At 40.8% G+C, this 16,463-nt stretch overlaps 1 protein-coding gene across 2 annotated transcripts in view; it reads left to right on the top strand.

Annotated features, from left to right (window-relative positions):
- Positions 1-6,450, top strand: part of SLC24A2 (solute carrier family 24 member 2) — a 100,318-nt gene extending 93,868 nt beyond the window's left edge. For both annotated transcript variants that reach the window (XM_026043901.1, XM_026043896.1), the window contains one exon: positions 2,162-6,450. In XM_026043901.1, the coding sequence (XP_025899686.1) occupies positions 2,162-2,411 (250 nt within the window). In that variant the 3' untranslated portion in view covers positions 2,412-6,450. The remainder of the gene's footprint in view (positions 1-2,161) is intronic.
- The last annotated feature ends 10,013 nt before the right edge of the window (positions 6,451-16,463 follow it).

The following is a 16,463-nucleotide window of genomic DNA, read 5'->3' as shown; positions in this document are numbered from 1 at the left end:
AGAATAGAATGATGCAAACATCATTCACTGTGTTATTATTTCACATGTTCAGAACTTAATAGATATTTACATGACAAGCTTGTTATAGATTAATTTGTTGCTYCGTTCTTTGTTTCACACATCACAGAACTGCCCATGCAAGCAAATTATGCTTGGGAAGTAGCGTTCCARGAATAACTTTTTGAAGTCTTTTATGCTTCTATCAGGCACTTTATTGCTGTTGTTCACTTATGTTTCCATTCACTGTGCCTATTTTAGAGCTTTCTTTATAATTGCAGATCAGAGAGCTATTCACTGCCTCTACAGTGTCCAGCAGGTTTGCTGTGAAAATAAACAGAATGTCACTGACTTGCCTAGCTTTTMTAAGCTGTTGTTGGCATATGATTTTTTAATAAACCTGGAAAAACCCAAATTGCAAACCAGTTCTCTGTGAACACTGAGGCTCCATTGTGTAGCTCTGACAATATGGAGCAACATAAGACTGTGCAGAAATGAGCTACTTTTATATTTTACTGCATGCAGGAAGCCTTTATATCTGCTGCAGACCATAAAAGCTTCACAGCAGCATGAGAACAATGATGCATGCCTCAGTATTTCAAAAGTGTGCAGGAAATTTTCAGCCAAATTCTGTCCTAATGCCCCTTCAGCATAGGAGAGAAGCAAGGGGAGTCATATGCATCACCTTAGTTTCTCAATTCAGTTATATCTTGCCATTGTAYATCTAGAAGAACAGATCCTGCATCATGGTTTCAGCTACTGTAAATAAGCCAGCAACATTATTCATGCAAAATGGGATCCCAGGGTTGGAGTGGATAGTAAATGGCTCTTTACKCCACTTGTTAGTTAACAGCAGTAGTTTTGGGCACAGCTGAAGAGCTGGGCAATTATTTTATATTAATCCAGAAACCTAAACTATTTTTAATAACATTTATAAATAAAAATGAAAATATACGAAACATTATTGACTGCCCAGTACCTCAATTTGAAACATGTAGGATGTGTTGCGAACCATTTGACTTTTGCAATGTTTTCTTTTTTCCTTAATATTTTTAGTCTTCTTGCCTAAGGAAATGCATACTGTCCCATAGCATATTCTGCTAGACCTACTGTCTTTACAGCAAAAATGGCACAGCTCAGCTGTGGCTGTGGTTTAGTTAGCTCTGCGGCTGTAATAAATTATTCTCCCTTGAGCTGCTTATTCAGTTTGAATGATGTGAGCTGCTGACAGCTCCTTTTATGCATTCCAAGCCTACTAAGCGCCAATCAGTAGCTTAAATATTTATTTCAACTTGACATCTTCCAGAGGGATGTTGCCTCATACAGTAGCATCAGAGCTGGGAAGTGCAGCAACAGCAAGCATAAAAATAGAAATCAAGCTGAAGTTCAATCAAAGTTTATATGCAAGCATGAATCAAGACACTTAAGGGCCAAAGTTTAAGGGCAGCATCTTGTGGAGAGCTAACAGTGTGCAGGAAGGATCTGCCAGGCACCTTCCACTGTCAGGCAAGCTCTTGGAAAGAGATTCCTCTGTGGATGCTTTGAATCCACAAGCTAATGAATGAGGACTTCTGGCCCATAGGCAAGAAACCAGGCGATTTCTGCCAGCTAGTGGAAACATCTGCCCATGGCAGCTGGTGGAGGAATGATGGGGAGTGCAAATTCCGCAAGTTCTCCGGGGAACCACATGCAAAGTGACAAATGAGATTTATGAAATTAGGAGTTTCGTGCTCCACCTCATGCATGAATCCTGTGGTTCAAATGGCCAAAGCAGGTGAGAGAGGAGTGGCTGGGGAAATGTCAGTGATGAGCAAACACTGAGTGACCTTCAGAGRTTAGGAAATTACATGGAAGGAGCATTTGGTTTCCCGGTATCCCCATATATCTGAGTAGCCCACCCCTCTTCTGCACTTCTCATCTGTCCTCAGTGCACCAGTTGGTGTCCAGGTGTCTGTGAAAGATGAGAAGCCTTTCTCTGATGCTCAGATGAGAGGTCTCAAGTTAGAGCATAGTGTGTGATCTAACATCCTGTAGCTGTTCAGAGAGATGGGTTTCCCTGTCTACCAGCAAATATCTTTGTATTTTGAAGTGCTTTCAGAAGCTTGCTAGTGCCCTTTTTTCATCTCTGCAGTGTTTCCAATTTATTTTTTCTGTTTCTTAACAGCCTTCCTCTTCCATGGCTCCTGTATGCTGTGATCAACAGCTTTGCCCCAGTGACAGTCAGCAGCAATGGTTTGTTCTGTGCAATCGTCCTGCTCTTCATTATGCTGCTCTTCGTCATCCTCTCCATTGCATTCTGCAAGTGGAGGATGAATAAAATATTGGGCTTTCTTATGTTCGGGCTTTATTTTGTGTTCCTGGTTGTCAGCGTCCTCTTGGAGGACAAAGTGATACAGTGTCCTGTCTCCATTTAGTGGAAAGTGCTGTTTCTTGAAGAAAAAAGCATATATATATACTCGAATACATATATATAACATACATAAATGAAGCAGCAAAAACCCACAATGGAAAGCTTCTATGGGAATAACCAGTGGATTTGTAAATCTCCTATCCCTCAATTTCAAAAAGAAGAATGGATGAAATCCAAAGCAGAAGAATGATTGCTGCTGGACAGTGCAGTTACCTATGAAGGACTGAGGTTTCCKCTGTTTGCTGCAAGACATCCTCAGTGCTCCCTAATGGAGATGCTGTGYATGCTTGGTAACAGTGAAAAAGCTACAGCATCTTCATTGCCTGTGGTCCCATCCATGAACTTCTCTCCCTCTATAGTAATATATACAGACACACAGCGTAATCAGTATTTAAGACTATAATCTTCTAAAGAGAATGCTAGCATCAGCTTTGGGGATGCAATCCCTGCCTCCACCCATTGCGGGCAGGGATAATCTGATAATATGCTGGCACTCTGAGTGGAAAGCAGAGACCAAGAGCAAGAGTCAAAGAGAGGAAGATCTTGCACATCTCTTCATTTAAGTGGATTTATATGATGTGACTTCAGGAAAGCCAAGAAGTTCTTCAATATTTTGCTCTTTTGCGTCACAGGTCTCTAATGGCAATTGGCAAGATGTAAAATGATGGTTTATTACGTCTTGCAAAACTCTTCAGGTTCTAGAAGCTCCAGCTTTACTATTAATGGGGATATGAAGTCTGGCCATTTTGCAACTGGTGCATATTTTCTTATGTATTCACACGTGAAGCCCAGACTGGGGATTTGCTGTCTTCTCTAGTATCAACCCAGCATGCAAAGAGATCATACAACTACTGCGTGGACTCACTGTTTTTTTTCTAATGCAGCAATACTACCAACAGTACCAATATCTCTCTGATGCTGTTACCGTTAAGAATTTGCCTTTTCATGCCAGAAAAAAAAAAAAAAAGAGAGAAAAAAAAAGGCTAATTTGCTTATGCATAGTATTTCATACAGAATATAGAGGTAGTTGTAATGTGGCAGCCTAATTGCTGAAGTGGATATATATTTTACAGGCTATCTTCTACCACTACTTGCAGCATAAGGACCTTCACAGCTATATATAGTCATCACTGGAGGAGATCCCCAGCTGATGTGCAGAGCTGGGATAGTTCATTTTGGTTTGTGTAAATCTTGATACTAGGTAGGAAACACTGACAGTTTAAATATAGTGGAGTTGCAGGAAGCCTACATGGAAAACTTTCAGTGTTGCTGGAAGCATGAATTCTGAAGCTGCCCTGAAAGGAGTGAAAATGCAATGTTCTCCTACCAGAAACCTGRGAGAAGGAGACTCAGAACAATAATGTCAGGAGAGAAAATAGAGAAGTGCTCACATTTACTATGGTTTGGGTGATTGCAAAAAAAAAAAAGAAAAAAAGGAAGAAAAAAAGGAAAACTGGAATGGATATTACAAAATTATTTCAGATAATGGCTGTCTATTTGTTCAAGTCTTTGTGTGCAGTTAGAGTTCATGAAATTTCCGCATGTATCTGTGACCCGTTTTAGAGCTGTTTTGTATTCGTTATTGCTCTCACAATGGCAATGCCGTGCTCACAGCTGTGTAACAGAAGGCTCAGCACATTTTGTCTCGTCTTTTTCTGATGCTGTCACCACGCTTTCCTGCCTGTGTTTCATGCGTTTGCTTTTCATTCAGCCTCTTTGTCCTTTACTGTGTTCCTATTATATGTGTTTATAGCTGTGTATAACAGTATCTGGTTAGAGTGTAAGGACTTGACAGAAAACAACAGTAGCACAAACAGTGAGAAATACATATTTAAAATTACATCAATGTTAATATTATGAGATTACTATGAAAAAGTACTAATGCTAATACTACTGATTGATGCTGATACTAATGAAGAGAAGCAAGAAAATTAGTAGTTCCAGTATGTACTATTCATTCCATGTTCTAAGATGTTAAGTCCTAGGTACAGGAATACATTCAGAACCAAAATCTTAACCACACACTTGCAACATCCCTTGCTTTTTTAGTGTGAGCCTCTCTCCTTGTGACCAGAAATTCTTCTATGCATTCTAGAACCTCCATTCTCCACAGTCCTTGCCAATTTTAACTGTAGTGCTGCTCACCTCTTAAACATTTGTTTCTATGGACGTACACAATGGAAAAATTGTAAATGCGTACCTACAGTGCCCCCTGCTGAAAAGAATAGCAAATCTGCAAAAGAAAATGCATAAAGCAAATCCCAAACTCAAATGAAATGTCCCTGCTAGGATTCAACAGGTGTCCTAAAAAACAGAGCTGGCTCCATGGTATAATCTGTCCCAAGGAAGTCACCAAATCTTTCTTAGCTCTGGTGACAGTGTTGGAAAGGGAAGCAGGGTTAAGAAAAATAAAATGTTTCAGTTTTACCCAAGATGCTCTTTCCCCAAATGGGACAAGTAATGTAGGCTGACCTAAAAGAGTGTGATGTGATATTTTGTGAGTGGTGCACCTCTAGGGTGGTGTGTTGTTGTGGTCCCTCTCATTACGTGGAGATGCCCAGATTCACAGCTCTGATATTCAGAAACAAGAAACCCAGGAAGGGCAAGAGCCTGACCTTTGCTCCATGCATTGTTCTCGTTTTGTTTTGTTTTCAACATTAATTTTATGGCCATCACGTGCACAGCATTTGTTAGGCTACTGCAGCTTTGCACCTACAGCAGATTTACCTATGGCCAAAATCGTAAACTTTTTCAGTAGCGCCACTTTGGTGTTACCTCTAGGAAGTCAATGRCTGTGCTCCTGGTGTTTCTCATAGCTCCTAAGTGTTTCAATGTTGGAGCCATGCGTGTTTCTGAATACTATACACCTAGAAATCAAACCAAATTTCTGTTTTGCTCCTTCAGGTAAAGTTCTGAATGACTTCAATAAGAATATGGTCCTGCCAACAAGCTAAATTCTGCAGTGAGCTAGTTAATGTGGAGGTTAGTGTGTAATTCATATAGAAATGGGTGTTGCAATTAAAATCTGTCTCTTGTTTAATGTTTTCAGGATACACCCAGATGTGCAACAGAGTAAGTGAGATAAGAGCACATGGTAAGATTAAGTAGCACCACCACACCTGAATAGAACCAATACTGGGCATCATTTCTGGAAGAGATTTCCAATAGTACCTGAGTAGGATCATAGGTAAGATTACATAACCTGCTGTTGATGCCCTCTAATGTCTCCATGGGAATTACAGCAGAGAACTGGCCCCACATTTGTAAAATACCATTAAAGTCCAAACAGTATTTGCTATTTTATAAGAAAAAGCATCTTCTGTGGAAGACGCTATGATGGCATCTTCTAGGTAGATGGTATCAAAGTGTTAAAAGGGTGTGATGCAAGGAAGATCCCTGAAAAGATGAGATGGAAAAATCTTTTCAACAACAAAGTTCTGGGTAATTCAATTGCAGCTTTTTACTGAGAGCTAGTACTTTCCTGTAGTGCAGACAGGCTCTTAGTGCCTCTATCCCTGTGCTTATTTATTCAATTGATCTTGCTGTCTACATAAACCTGAGAAGCATAAAGCACAGTAGGTGACACAGAAACTTTCTAAATGTCATCTGACATTTATAAGGGCAATGAACCCATCCTGTAATTTTCCACATATCTACTCTCTAGTATTTTATGGTCATTGTCATTCATGGTACTGTTGTGTGCGGGTAAGAAAGTCCATAAAGAAGTAGGTCAAACGTGATTTATCCAAGTACTGTAAAAAAGATACTGAGAAATATTGTTAAAGTTTGGGCATTTTTCAAGGGATTATTCCTCCATCTGTCATTTATGCCAATACAATATTTCAAGAAATAGGGGATATACAATTTCTTTATGATTCTCTTTTCAACAGTAATTCCTTAAAATAGCAGCCTATGGTCCATACTACATATGCTCTGAATCAAACATGAGCCTGTATCGAATTGATTTATTTAGTCTATAACAAYGAAATAATCCCTTTTCCAACCAGTGAAGTCTGGAAGATTTCTGCCTCTGGCTTTGACGACATCCAGGTTTTTATTCTGCCATACAATATTTCTTAAAAGCACTCATGTAACAAACCTAATTGTCCTGAGAGCTGTGTACAAGGAGAGTAATTGCTTGCACTTGTGTTCTTGGAAACCGCTTTACCTCTTATAAATAACAATGACACAGCAAACGCAGAAGGAGGTATGGTTTGTTCCTCCGAGGGGTTGGTTCTGGAGAGACCCGCCGGCACGAATCGTGGCCGCAGACCCACAGCCAAGCTGTGCCAAGCGGTACCTTCATGCGGATTTGCTGTAAATTCACCCCCTCTCCAAACAGGAAGCCAGTCTCAGCTGAAAGAAATTTCTATGTTTTTAAATGTCTTGCACTTTACTGCTTTTTTTAACCATTATCTTATGCCACATAGTTGTCTTAATGCAAAGAGAAGCCATAAAAAAAAAAAAAAAAAAAAAAANAAAAAAAAAAAAAAAAAAAACACCAAACCCAAAACTAGTTCAGGGTTTCTAAATGGGGGATAATAGTTTTAAAGTAAAGACTCCACATCGCATCTTTGTTTAAGGTAAGGTTTAATGTAAAATACCATCAAATATCTGTAGAGTAAAGCAGGATATAGTTTTGCCTTAGTGAAGTTTTAAGTAAGACAGAGGGAGTTTGCTCATTCTCCCAAAATTCCCTGTTTGACTGTRGAAAATGGTCCACACTGGCTTTGCCATGGGGCTCAACCCTATCGTCCTTGTGCACCCCAAGAAGAAGGAATATAGCCCAGCAATGCAATTAAGCCATCGTGTTGCTSTAATGTTTTCTCCCACTCACATCAGAGTAAATTAAACCCCTCCTACTTTAAGTCTATAAAAGCTGATCCTTTGCATATTTTTTTACAAAAGAGTTAAAGCTTTTAGTGTCAGACCATTGGGTTAAAATCCAGCAGTTCAGTTAATCACCCATCAAAATTAAGATTGTGGTCATGGTCATGATGGTCATGTGAAAATAGTAGCAGCTTGTCATAACTGGCAGATGCTATTTTTCTAAAAAAACTTTTTAAACTTGTTTAAGTTCATAGTTTTCGTACTCTCCCAGCTCTCATTTTCAATATATTGTAAGAAAAATCTGAAGTCCTCAATTTTATTTATTTCAAAATAAATAATTAAATAAATAAATAAATAAATAAATATTGCAATGGAAGCCAGTCCAAACAATCCTAAGAAAATTCCAGGATTTTTTTCATGCGTGTGTATGTATGGATCATACTTCATTAGATGAAACCCATGTATCTCTTAGCATATTCCTTGCGAATACAAGTCTGTATATAATAGGGAAGCTATATTTATTTGTACATAGGCTCTTGATAATAAGCCCTTCTATCAAAAGTCCTGCTATAGCTACAGAATATTTCACTGTGGTGTATACACTTTTTCACGTTAATATATAAACCTTATGTTACTGATACTGAGCTCTTCACATAACTCACTTCATGTAATCAAGTTGTTTAAGTGTGACTAACAATGACAACAATAAATAACAATAAAAAGGACTTAACCGTGTGTGATTTTGTTCAGTATTTTCTGTTTTAATTGTTCTGGACTTGCTACAGCTATGGAAGTGTTTTTCTAAATACCTGCTCAGGTTTGAAATGTGGTCTGCAAAGCCACACTTCTTTAAGTAGCACTTAGGGCCTCTTGCCAYATCACTGTGTAAACACAGGGGAGGAAAAACAATATTCCAGAGGAGCTGAAAGCTTAGCTAATGTGGGCTTTTCCCTCTACAGCCCCATGTGAAACAACCAGACCAAAGCCCAAAGCTTCCGTGAGCCACACACATACCTGCACTAAGTCTCCTCATACATTTCCTGACTGAGACTTGCTTGTTCACAGGTGCTTTGAAAGGTGCTCTCCCCCTCACTCCTCAGGCTGCACAGTCTCTCCTCCTTAGCAGCCAGGATGTTTGGCTTTGTTTCAGTTCAAGCAGACCTAATAAATAACAGAAAAATGTTCTGCTGTCTGCTATGTGCAGCCTCTGCACATTTGTGTGATAATATCTGATCCACCCCTCAACTTCAGCCACTCCTAGAAGGAGAGGAAAGGGCTTAAAATCATTCATTTCCACAGCAGACTTTGATGGCATGTGATAAGTGCAGAGCAGGGAAGGGGAGAAAAAATGCATTGAATAGCCTCTTTGACCCTGTCCACACAAGTGATGGAAAATTTCCTGGATGTGTTTATCCTGTTACATGGGTAAATACTTCCCTGTCTCCTGAAAAAAGAGAGATCACTGTTCCCTCATTGTTACATTTGCCTTTGCATTTATGATGACCATTGACAAGGAGAAATCAGATGTAATGTGTTGTTAGAACTATTTAATCTCTCCTCTAAAGGACTTCGGAAGCTGCCTGAGCTTCCCTGTAAAACATGACCCATGAATTCCCTTCCTGTCAAAGAATACTGAGAGATAGACTATATTATTATCTATTATTACCTATTATTATAAACACACCTTTAAAGAGACGTGTCAGTTGACTCTTCCTTTCCTATTGGTGCCAATTTCTTCATGTCAGCTTGGATAATTTATGAATTTTTTTGTGAGCAAGGGGGCTTTTTGGACAAGGTCATAGATTAGGATTAGACCATAAATCTATATATTCCTTCACAGACCTCTACCCAGCTGAAATTGTTTCTTGCATGTTAATGCTAGAGGATCATAGGCAGCAAATTTCCCAGCAYCCCCTAAATAAACTTTAAAAACTGAGAGCACCAAATCAGACATTTAAACAAGAGATTGATGGGGATCTTTGAATGAAACAGAGGTGTCACACAAAGCTTTGAGTGGCTTGGAACAACTTTTCACCTGCTTACAGGCGACGACAAGGAAATACTAGCCCTCCATGACAACTTTCCCCTTGCTGTGTTGCCGCAGCGCCGCCAGATAATGTGCATGGCCCTCGTGGCACAGGGACAAAACGGGTCTGGGACGAGCCAAGCTGCCTGGGTAAGGTGTGAGGATGTGTTTCTGTATGCCGTATTGTCCAGGAAAACATACCTCCTCACTGGAGTTTGAATTTGGTATGGTTTTCCAAGTAGGTAGCAGAGAACTGGGCAGGAAGGGAAAAGCCTGAGGAAAATCTGATAAAAATAATTATCAGTTATATCTTATTTCTAAAAGCAGACCTAACAGATTGCTTTCCTTCTTGTCTCTCTATAGCCAGGTTTATGATATTGTGAAACGAAGATACAGTTTTGTGTACTATTTTGATTCGGCAAAAGCAAAAAAATGCTAACATCACATATCCACTGCCTTTTTTTAGTTTCTGACTTATGAAAGGAAAGGGAAAACATTTACAGAATTCTGGAGCCCCTGACTCCACATGAAGTCCAGTTATACTTTGTTATCATTTGTGCTATATCTGCCCTGATATTATTCCTTATTGACAGCAGGATTTCATCTCTGATAGCAATGGTCAGCTCTTGCTAATTTGCTATTGTGGTTTCATGACTAAGAGGATTTCAGCATGATTTTATGCAGTTAGGAGATACTGCCAACCAGAGCTACCTCAAGTTGTATACCTGGCAACTTGCAAGGCCTAAAAAGAAATTAGCTTGGGTATGGGAAACACTCAAAAACATGCCCTGTTGTTCCACATTTCTGTCTCTTTCTGTCATGCAGGTGAGTAAACCTGTTTTTCCATTGTATTTTGTAATTACTTCAAAAACAAACAAACAAAACGCCCACTCTTCCTAAAATCCAATTTCCTTCCCAATCAGAACAGCAAACGATTTTCAGCAAAGCTCTTACCAACAATTGACTGAAAGCAGAAATTCCCCAGCATATTATTAATACACACTTCTCTTTCCCTAAAAAAACAGTTCAGTGGGCAAATACCCACTCAGTATCTCAGCAGGCACCTGTGCCGCTCTGGTCAACCAAGCTCTGGGAGAAGCACAGCTCTTGCTCATGGAAAAGAGCAGCATAGAGGTCAATGTCAGTGCAGTACTTCTTTGGGCACACCGCAGGCACTGCTGTGCTCCAGCCGGGCCAGCTTGGCACTGCTGATAGTGGTGTTCAGTACCACTTGTGAGGGTCAGCTGCGCAAGCAGCAGCAGGCATCACGGAAGGAAAAGAGAGCAGCCAGCCCAAGCGATGCCCTCAGCTGTTTGGCAGCAGGGTTCTGCTCCAGGCTGAACACTGGTAAAAAGGCAACACAACTCACGTGCACCAACTGTTTCACCCACCACAGTGAACTCCTACCACTGGTGACTCACAGAAGGGAAATAAACAAGCCAAAAAACAATTTATTGGCATAATGCTCCTGTGATATGTGCTCTGGCTTGGCTACAGCTCAGCTAACATCAGAGCCCAATGCASAGTCTTTTCAACAGATACCTCTGTTGAAAAAGCAAAAGCAGCAAAACCGCAAAGCTCCAGGCTCTGCCTCAGGCTGAGCGTGCAGGGGAGCCGGCAGCGTGATCTGCAGAGAGATGTCAGCCCCAGACAGGGACACGGGAGGAGGGAGGGACGGGGCTGAAACACAAGTAGATCATGTCCTCATTGCACACAAGCCGCCTCATCCGGATTAATATCTGGCCCCTGTGTGGCTGCTGAAGCCCGCACTTTCTTGGAATTACATCTGCACCAAAGTGTCCGGCAGCGGGAGTGCTTGTGGACAGTGATAAACAACCTCATCCCTGGCAGCAGCAAGGAGATAATGATAAAATCCCTAATGCAGAAGGCAGAGATGTGCAGCCAGGGCAAACACAGTAAGCAGAGTGATACACGTCGCTGTGTCCTTGTTCCAAATTTATACTTAGCAGTAAAGCAGCTGCTCTCCCCCCTAGTCAAGATCCCTGATGACCTCTTCCTTGCAGCAAAAGCATCATCGTCTACGGTAATTTCAGTTCTGATCATTGCAGAAAGAGGACAGTGATAGAGGGAATAGATGGTGAGATTACATTAAACACCGACTGCATCAGGAAAGGGCAGTTCTCTAAAAAAGCTAGTTTTTCTAAGTTTTCATGAGGCAGAGAGCACTTTCTTGTACCAGCTCCAGGCAAGTCAGGCAGGAGTTTAGGACCTTGAAAGGGTCCATGAATTTGTTCACCAAACACACTGGAGTGAAAAGTCTTCTAGCTGGGAGTCACACAGGTTGAATTCCTGAGTTCCAGGTGAAGAAGGTCTCTGTGAACCCACTGGAGGGCCCTGGCTGGGAGCACTCACCAAACCAGCATCTAGAGCTGCACGAACCCCAAGAACAACTTGTAGCCACTGCTGCACTGCTGGGGGCCAAACTGTGGCCAAACAGCTTGCATCTGGAGATACAGGCAATGCTGTTTATTTATTTATTAATCTGTAGAAAAGCATTAAAGCAGCAGAAGATTGAGAATCTTCTCTTGTCTTTGTGAAGACAAAGGCTAGGATGGTATTTTTGCCCTGCACAGAAGTAGAAACAGAGCTAGGCTGGAGCACAGTTTTKGTAGGAGTTAATACATTGCTTCACTGTACTTAATATTCTTTACCTGGAGTTAATCCTGACCTCAGATAGCAGTGTCACTTTAAATTAGCTCCTATCCCTAGTGACATAAATGAAATAAGAAGTGCTACACTTGCAGAACATCTAACAAATAATTTCACATACATTTCCGTTCCTACATTATGCTGGATTTTTTTTTTCTTAAGGCATTCAATGTTTATTGTTATTCCTTTTTTGAGTGTGTGTGTGTGTGTGTGTGTGTGTGTGTCACCATTATTGGATTGCTTTGGACCTAAATATTTTCCTGGTATTTTTTTTTTAAAAAAAAAAAAAAAAAAAAAAAAAAAAGTGAATAGTAGTGTGCAACAGCATCTGTACTCTGTGCAGTAAAATGGTAAACGACATTTTTTTTTCTCCTTTAATTCTCCTTTAAATACTTGTGCAGAGGTGCTGCAGAGTGGTTGGGAATCACACTGGAGAGCAGAACCTTCCCTGGCATAAGCAATCTCCTCCTTATGGGCAAAAGAGACAGCAACCTATGGGAGAGGAAAACGTGTCTCCCTGACACTGGCAGGCCTTGCTGTCCCTGTCCACCACTGCAAAAACAGGAATGCTGTCTTATTTTGCACCTTGTTGACCTGAGTGTAGTAGCAAATGCATGGTGAAAACATAGCAGGAAAAGTATATGTCGTTTCCGTGGGCACTATCAGGCTGAAGTATTTTTACACATCATACATAAAGTGCTTCTGATGCTACTGGAAACCAGTCTGTCTTTCATTTTGCAATGAAGCGTATGCTAAACAGCAGATTTGCTAACCCTCTGCTAGAAGAGGTTACAGCATTTTTGCTGTTGACTTCTCTTTAATCTGATACAATATTTTCTACTGTGCTTTTCAGACCTTTTGAAAGCAGCTCATGAGGACCCATGATGAATATCTCTGCCCCTGAGACATCTACCCGAAGAAATATATTGTGCAGATCACTCTTTTTTTTTAATGACTGTCTGAAGGAAGATATTTCTGACGTGGATAAAGAGTGTTCAAATCTTGCTGCTGGGAAGGAGCTATGAGTTCCTCTAACTGCAGGATATTATCTGGGTCAAGGGCAATACTAAAGTCTGATAGGAGTGGGAATTGTAGGAGTCACAGAGGAAAAAAACATGTCCTTAAGTAGCTCTAAAGAACAATGTGTTCACTTTCCTTTTGGTGCTTTTATCTGGAGGACAATGGGGAAGGGTTCAGACCGGAGACCTCTGAAAGGACAGGACTCTTCAAACCCCTCAGATCAAAGCTGCAGACAATGCAGTTCTACCAGTTATGTCAGGACTCTCCCATAGTACCTGACTGAAGAATTTTGGGGAAGAATACAAAAAAAGAGAGAGCTGCAAGACAGGAAAGAAAGGAGGGAGGATACATATTTACTCCAGTTTCTTATGGAGAAGTCTCTTATTTCCTTCTAGTCTATAACATTTTATATCCTCTAACCGACTCCTACTGGCACCTGTGTACCACTAAACTTCATAGTCAGCAAGAATTAACCATTAAGCTATTTTTTTCACAGCTCTCCAGAGAACTAGACTTGCCTGTGGTGGTAGCAAAATCTCCACCGACTTCTGCAGCAGATGCAGGAGATACCCAGAGAGAGCCCAAAGCAGTGACTGCATCTTGTGGAGTCACCTGCTGCTGGACTGCTGCTCTCAGAGACTGTGACAAGAGAATTGAAAGCAAGATAAGACCATCAGAGTAGAGAAAAACACAGGCAGATGAGTGTGATTGGTGTGCGCAGAGCCTCCTCATGAACCAAGGCGCTGGGAGGACAGTGCRTCTGGTTCAAATTCCACATACCTCTATGGGCAAAAAATTTTAAAAACTTACTCTGTGGAAAAATTATTGCTGATTCTAGACAAGCACATCAGCCTTGCGAAGTGTAATCAAGAAATATCATGAAAGCATCAAGTCCATTGAGTCAAGGCAAAACAACAAGGCATCAAGAGCAAATGCAGAAGCAAATAGATTACACAAACCTGGTCTGATTTTTGATTTCTGGTCTGAAACAGGGCAGACTGCCTGTCTCTATTTCCTTCCATTGTAAAGGTTTTATTGTTGTTTTATTTTACTTACTTGCTAGTCCCATTCATAGCTGACAGAAAGCTGAAGGTCTCAAAGTTAATTCAGTTCCCATGAGTTTCATAGAAACAGATACCCAAGTGCAGAGGAAAAGGTTACTACAGAGCTTAAAAGTGGTGAATGACCTTCTGAATTATCAGACTTGGAAAGGTCAAGAGAGGGAGAAACAGAGACCTTATAGATACCTCAACAACAGAAAAATCCCTCAATTTCTTTGTAAGTCTGGGAGAATTGCTTGAGAAAGGGGAAAATAGAAAAAAAAAAAATAGGATCCAACAGAAGTTATGACATTATAGAATCTTGCCTGAGGTGAGAGACTGTTACYACTTCCAGGACAGTTAGTATTTATGGAATCTCCTTCTTCACGATTCCCTTGGCAATACAATCTGCCCTCCTAGCACTTGCCAATAAGAGTAAATGAAGAGCGCGGCAGAATGGAGACACAGTGGCCAAACTTTGTTGTACTCCCTCCCTGGTCATGCCATGCAGCTGATAAGCCACACAGTGTGATAAGACGTCAGCACCACTGGTGCTGGGCCAACAGTGGTGGCAAATCAGTCCCTTCTGATGGACTTTACTCAAACTTCTCCTCATTCTGATCTCATTATAATAGCAATAGACAACCCTATCCACAAAGTTACCCACTTCCGAAGAATAACCACTCCTCACAGAGCATGCTCTCCAGACTTTTGAGACTTTTTTGAGACTTTGAGACTTAGGAGACTTTTTAAACCAATCAATACTGAAAGTAAGTATGACTAGAGTTACTCAAGCTTCACATAAATGTAAAACAAAATATATAAAAGGAGAACAAAGGAAGGGGGAAGGAGGAAGAAGGAAGAAAAAAGGAGGAGGAAGAAGGAAGAAGAAAGAAGAAGGAAGAGGAGAGAGGGAAGACTCCATYGTAACTTCTGGATCAGTCAACCCCTTTCCTTCCCTCAAGTCGGGGTGCAGCCTGACGAGAATTCTTGAGCTTGAGAGCCCTCTTGAATCTTCCGGGGTGAGTGACAATTGCACATTTGTACACTAGGCACTAGCTAAGAACCCCACACTGTAGTATAGAATTTCCTGCACTGACATCTGAAATCTGTTCTCTAAATGTTGCATTAGAATAAATTCTGCTGTTTGTGAACTCAACTACTTGTTTTGAAGGCGATTGGACCAATACTCAACAGGCTGTTCATGAACCCGATACTGCCAGAGTSAGGCCTATAGCTRACCATACTATTTRTGAACTCAATTCACTGTTTTGAAGGTGATCAGACCTACACTCGACAGACTGTGTGGTACTGTCAGAGTCAGGCCTATAGTTACCACAGTATTTAGTATCCCTGTTAAGAGATGAGTCCAGCTGCTCCCAGTCCCTGTCACCTTTGAGGATCAGCTGGAACACAAGTGGATTTATCTCTTACCAAATTTATGCCTGACCCCCTATCAAACTACAACAGTAAGATATAGCAACTATAGGAAACTTGACTTTAATTCACGGAACTCCATGTGTCTATTTAGATTTCATTGGCTTTTGGAGTGAATAAAATCTCCTGCTACAACAGTCCTACATGTTACTATGGGATTAAGGAAACAGGGTATTGGAAGATGTGGATTTGAAGGTGTCTGTTAGGGACCCCTCCACAGAGCACCCCCAGGCAGAGGATGAACTGAGGTCCTCACAGATGAACTGCCAGCTGCAGGCAGGAGGAATGGGAGGATCCAGCTATGGCAGATTGCTGCTTTCTAGCAGGGTTAACAGTTTGTCAGCACTGCATATGCATTCAGTTTCCTGAAAGGAAGAAAATAAAGGACTACATAACAGCCATAACAGTGTGGTAGCTTTTGGGCCATTCTTCTGTATGTGTTGTACCACACTCACCTCTGAGATGGCTGAATACTTTGCAGGTGTTTCTCTCTTTGACATCAAAGGCTGTCATTTTTAAGAGACTTGTGTTTACTTAATATAACAAGCTCATTCAGCTTCTTGTATTTCACGACAGACTCTAATATTTTAAGAGGTTAAAAATCTGATTCTCCTTACTGTAAAAATCTAAAATAAAATTTAGGCAAGGGAAAGATGATCGCTGTATCTATGTTGACATTTTTGTAACATCTTCTTTATTGTCAAGTGGCCTGTTGGATTAACTCACAGCCTTCTCATAAAGTACAACCAAATAAATTTTGAAAAGGTGACAGATGGATTCTCTTTGTAGTGACTAATTTAAATAGAAATGTGTGGTAATCTGCCACCGACCTTTGGTTTTCTTGTTGACCTCTAGTGACATAACAGCTAGACCCAAAGACATCTATCACAGCCTCAGGCCTCCCTTCAGAACTGATTCAAGAATGAAGAATCCAACCAAGTTGCCATCATTGCAGCCTCCAGAGCGGGCAGGCCTGGCGAGTTTGTATTGTATGTTGTCACCCACTGAATTTGTATTTTTCTTCAATACCTAT

This window comes from Nothoprocta perdicaria, unplaced genomic scaffold (assembly GCF_003342845.1).
Source record: "Nothoprocta perdicaria isolate Ctin4 unplaced genomic scaffold, notPer1 scaffold_104, whole genome shotgun sequence".
NCBI classification, from domain to species: domain Eukaryota; kingdom Metazoa; phylum Chordata; class Aves; order Tinamiformes; family Tinamidae; genus Nothoprocta; species Nothoprocta perdicaria.
Note: the sequence above shows the minus strand (reverse complement) of the source record. Positions and strands in the feature narration are given on the sequence as shown.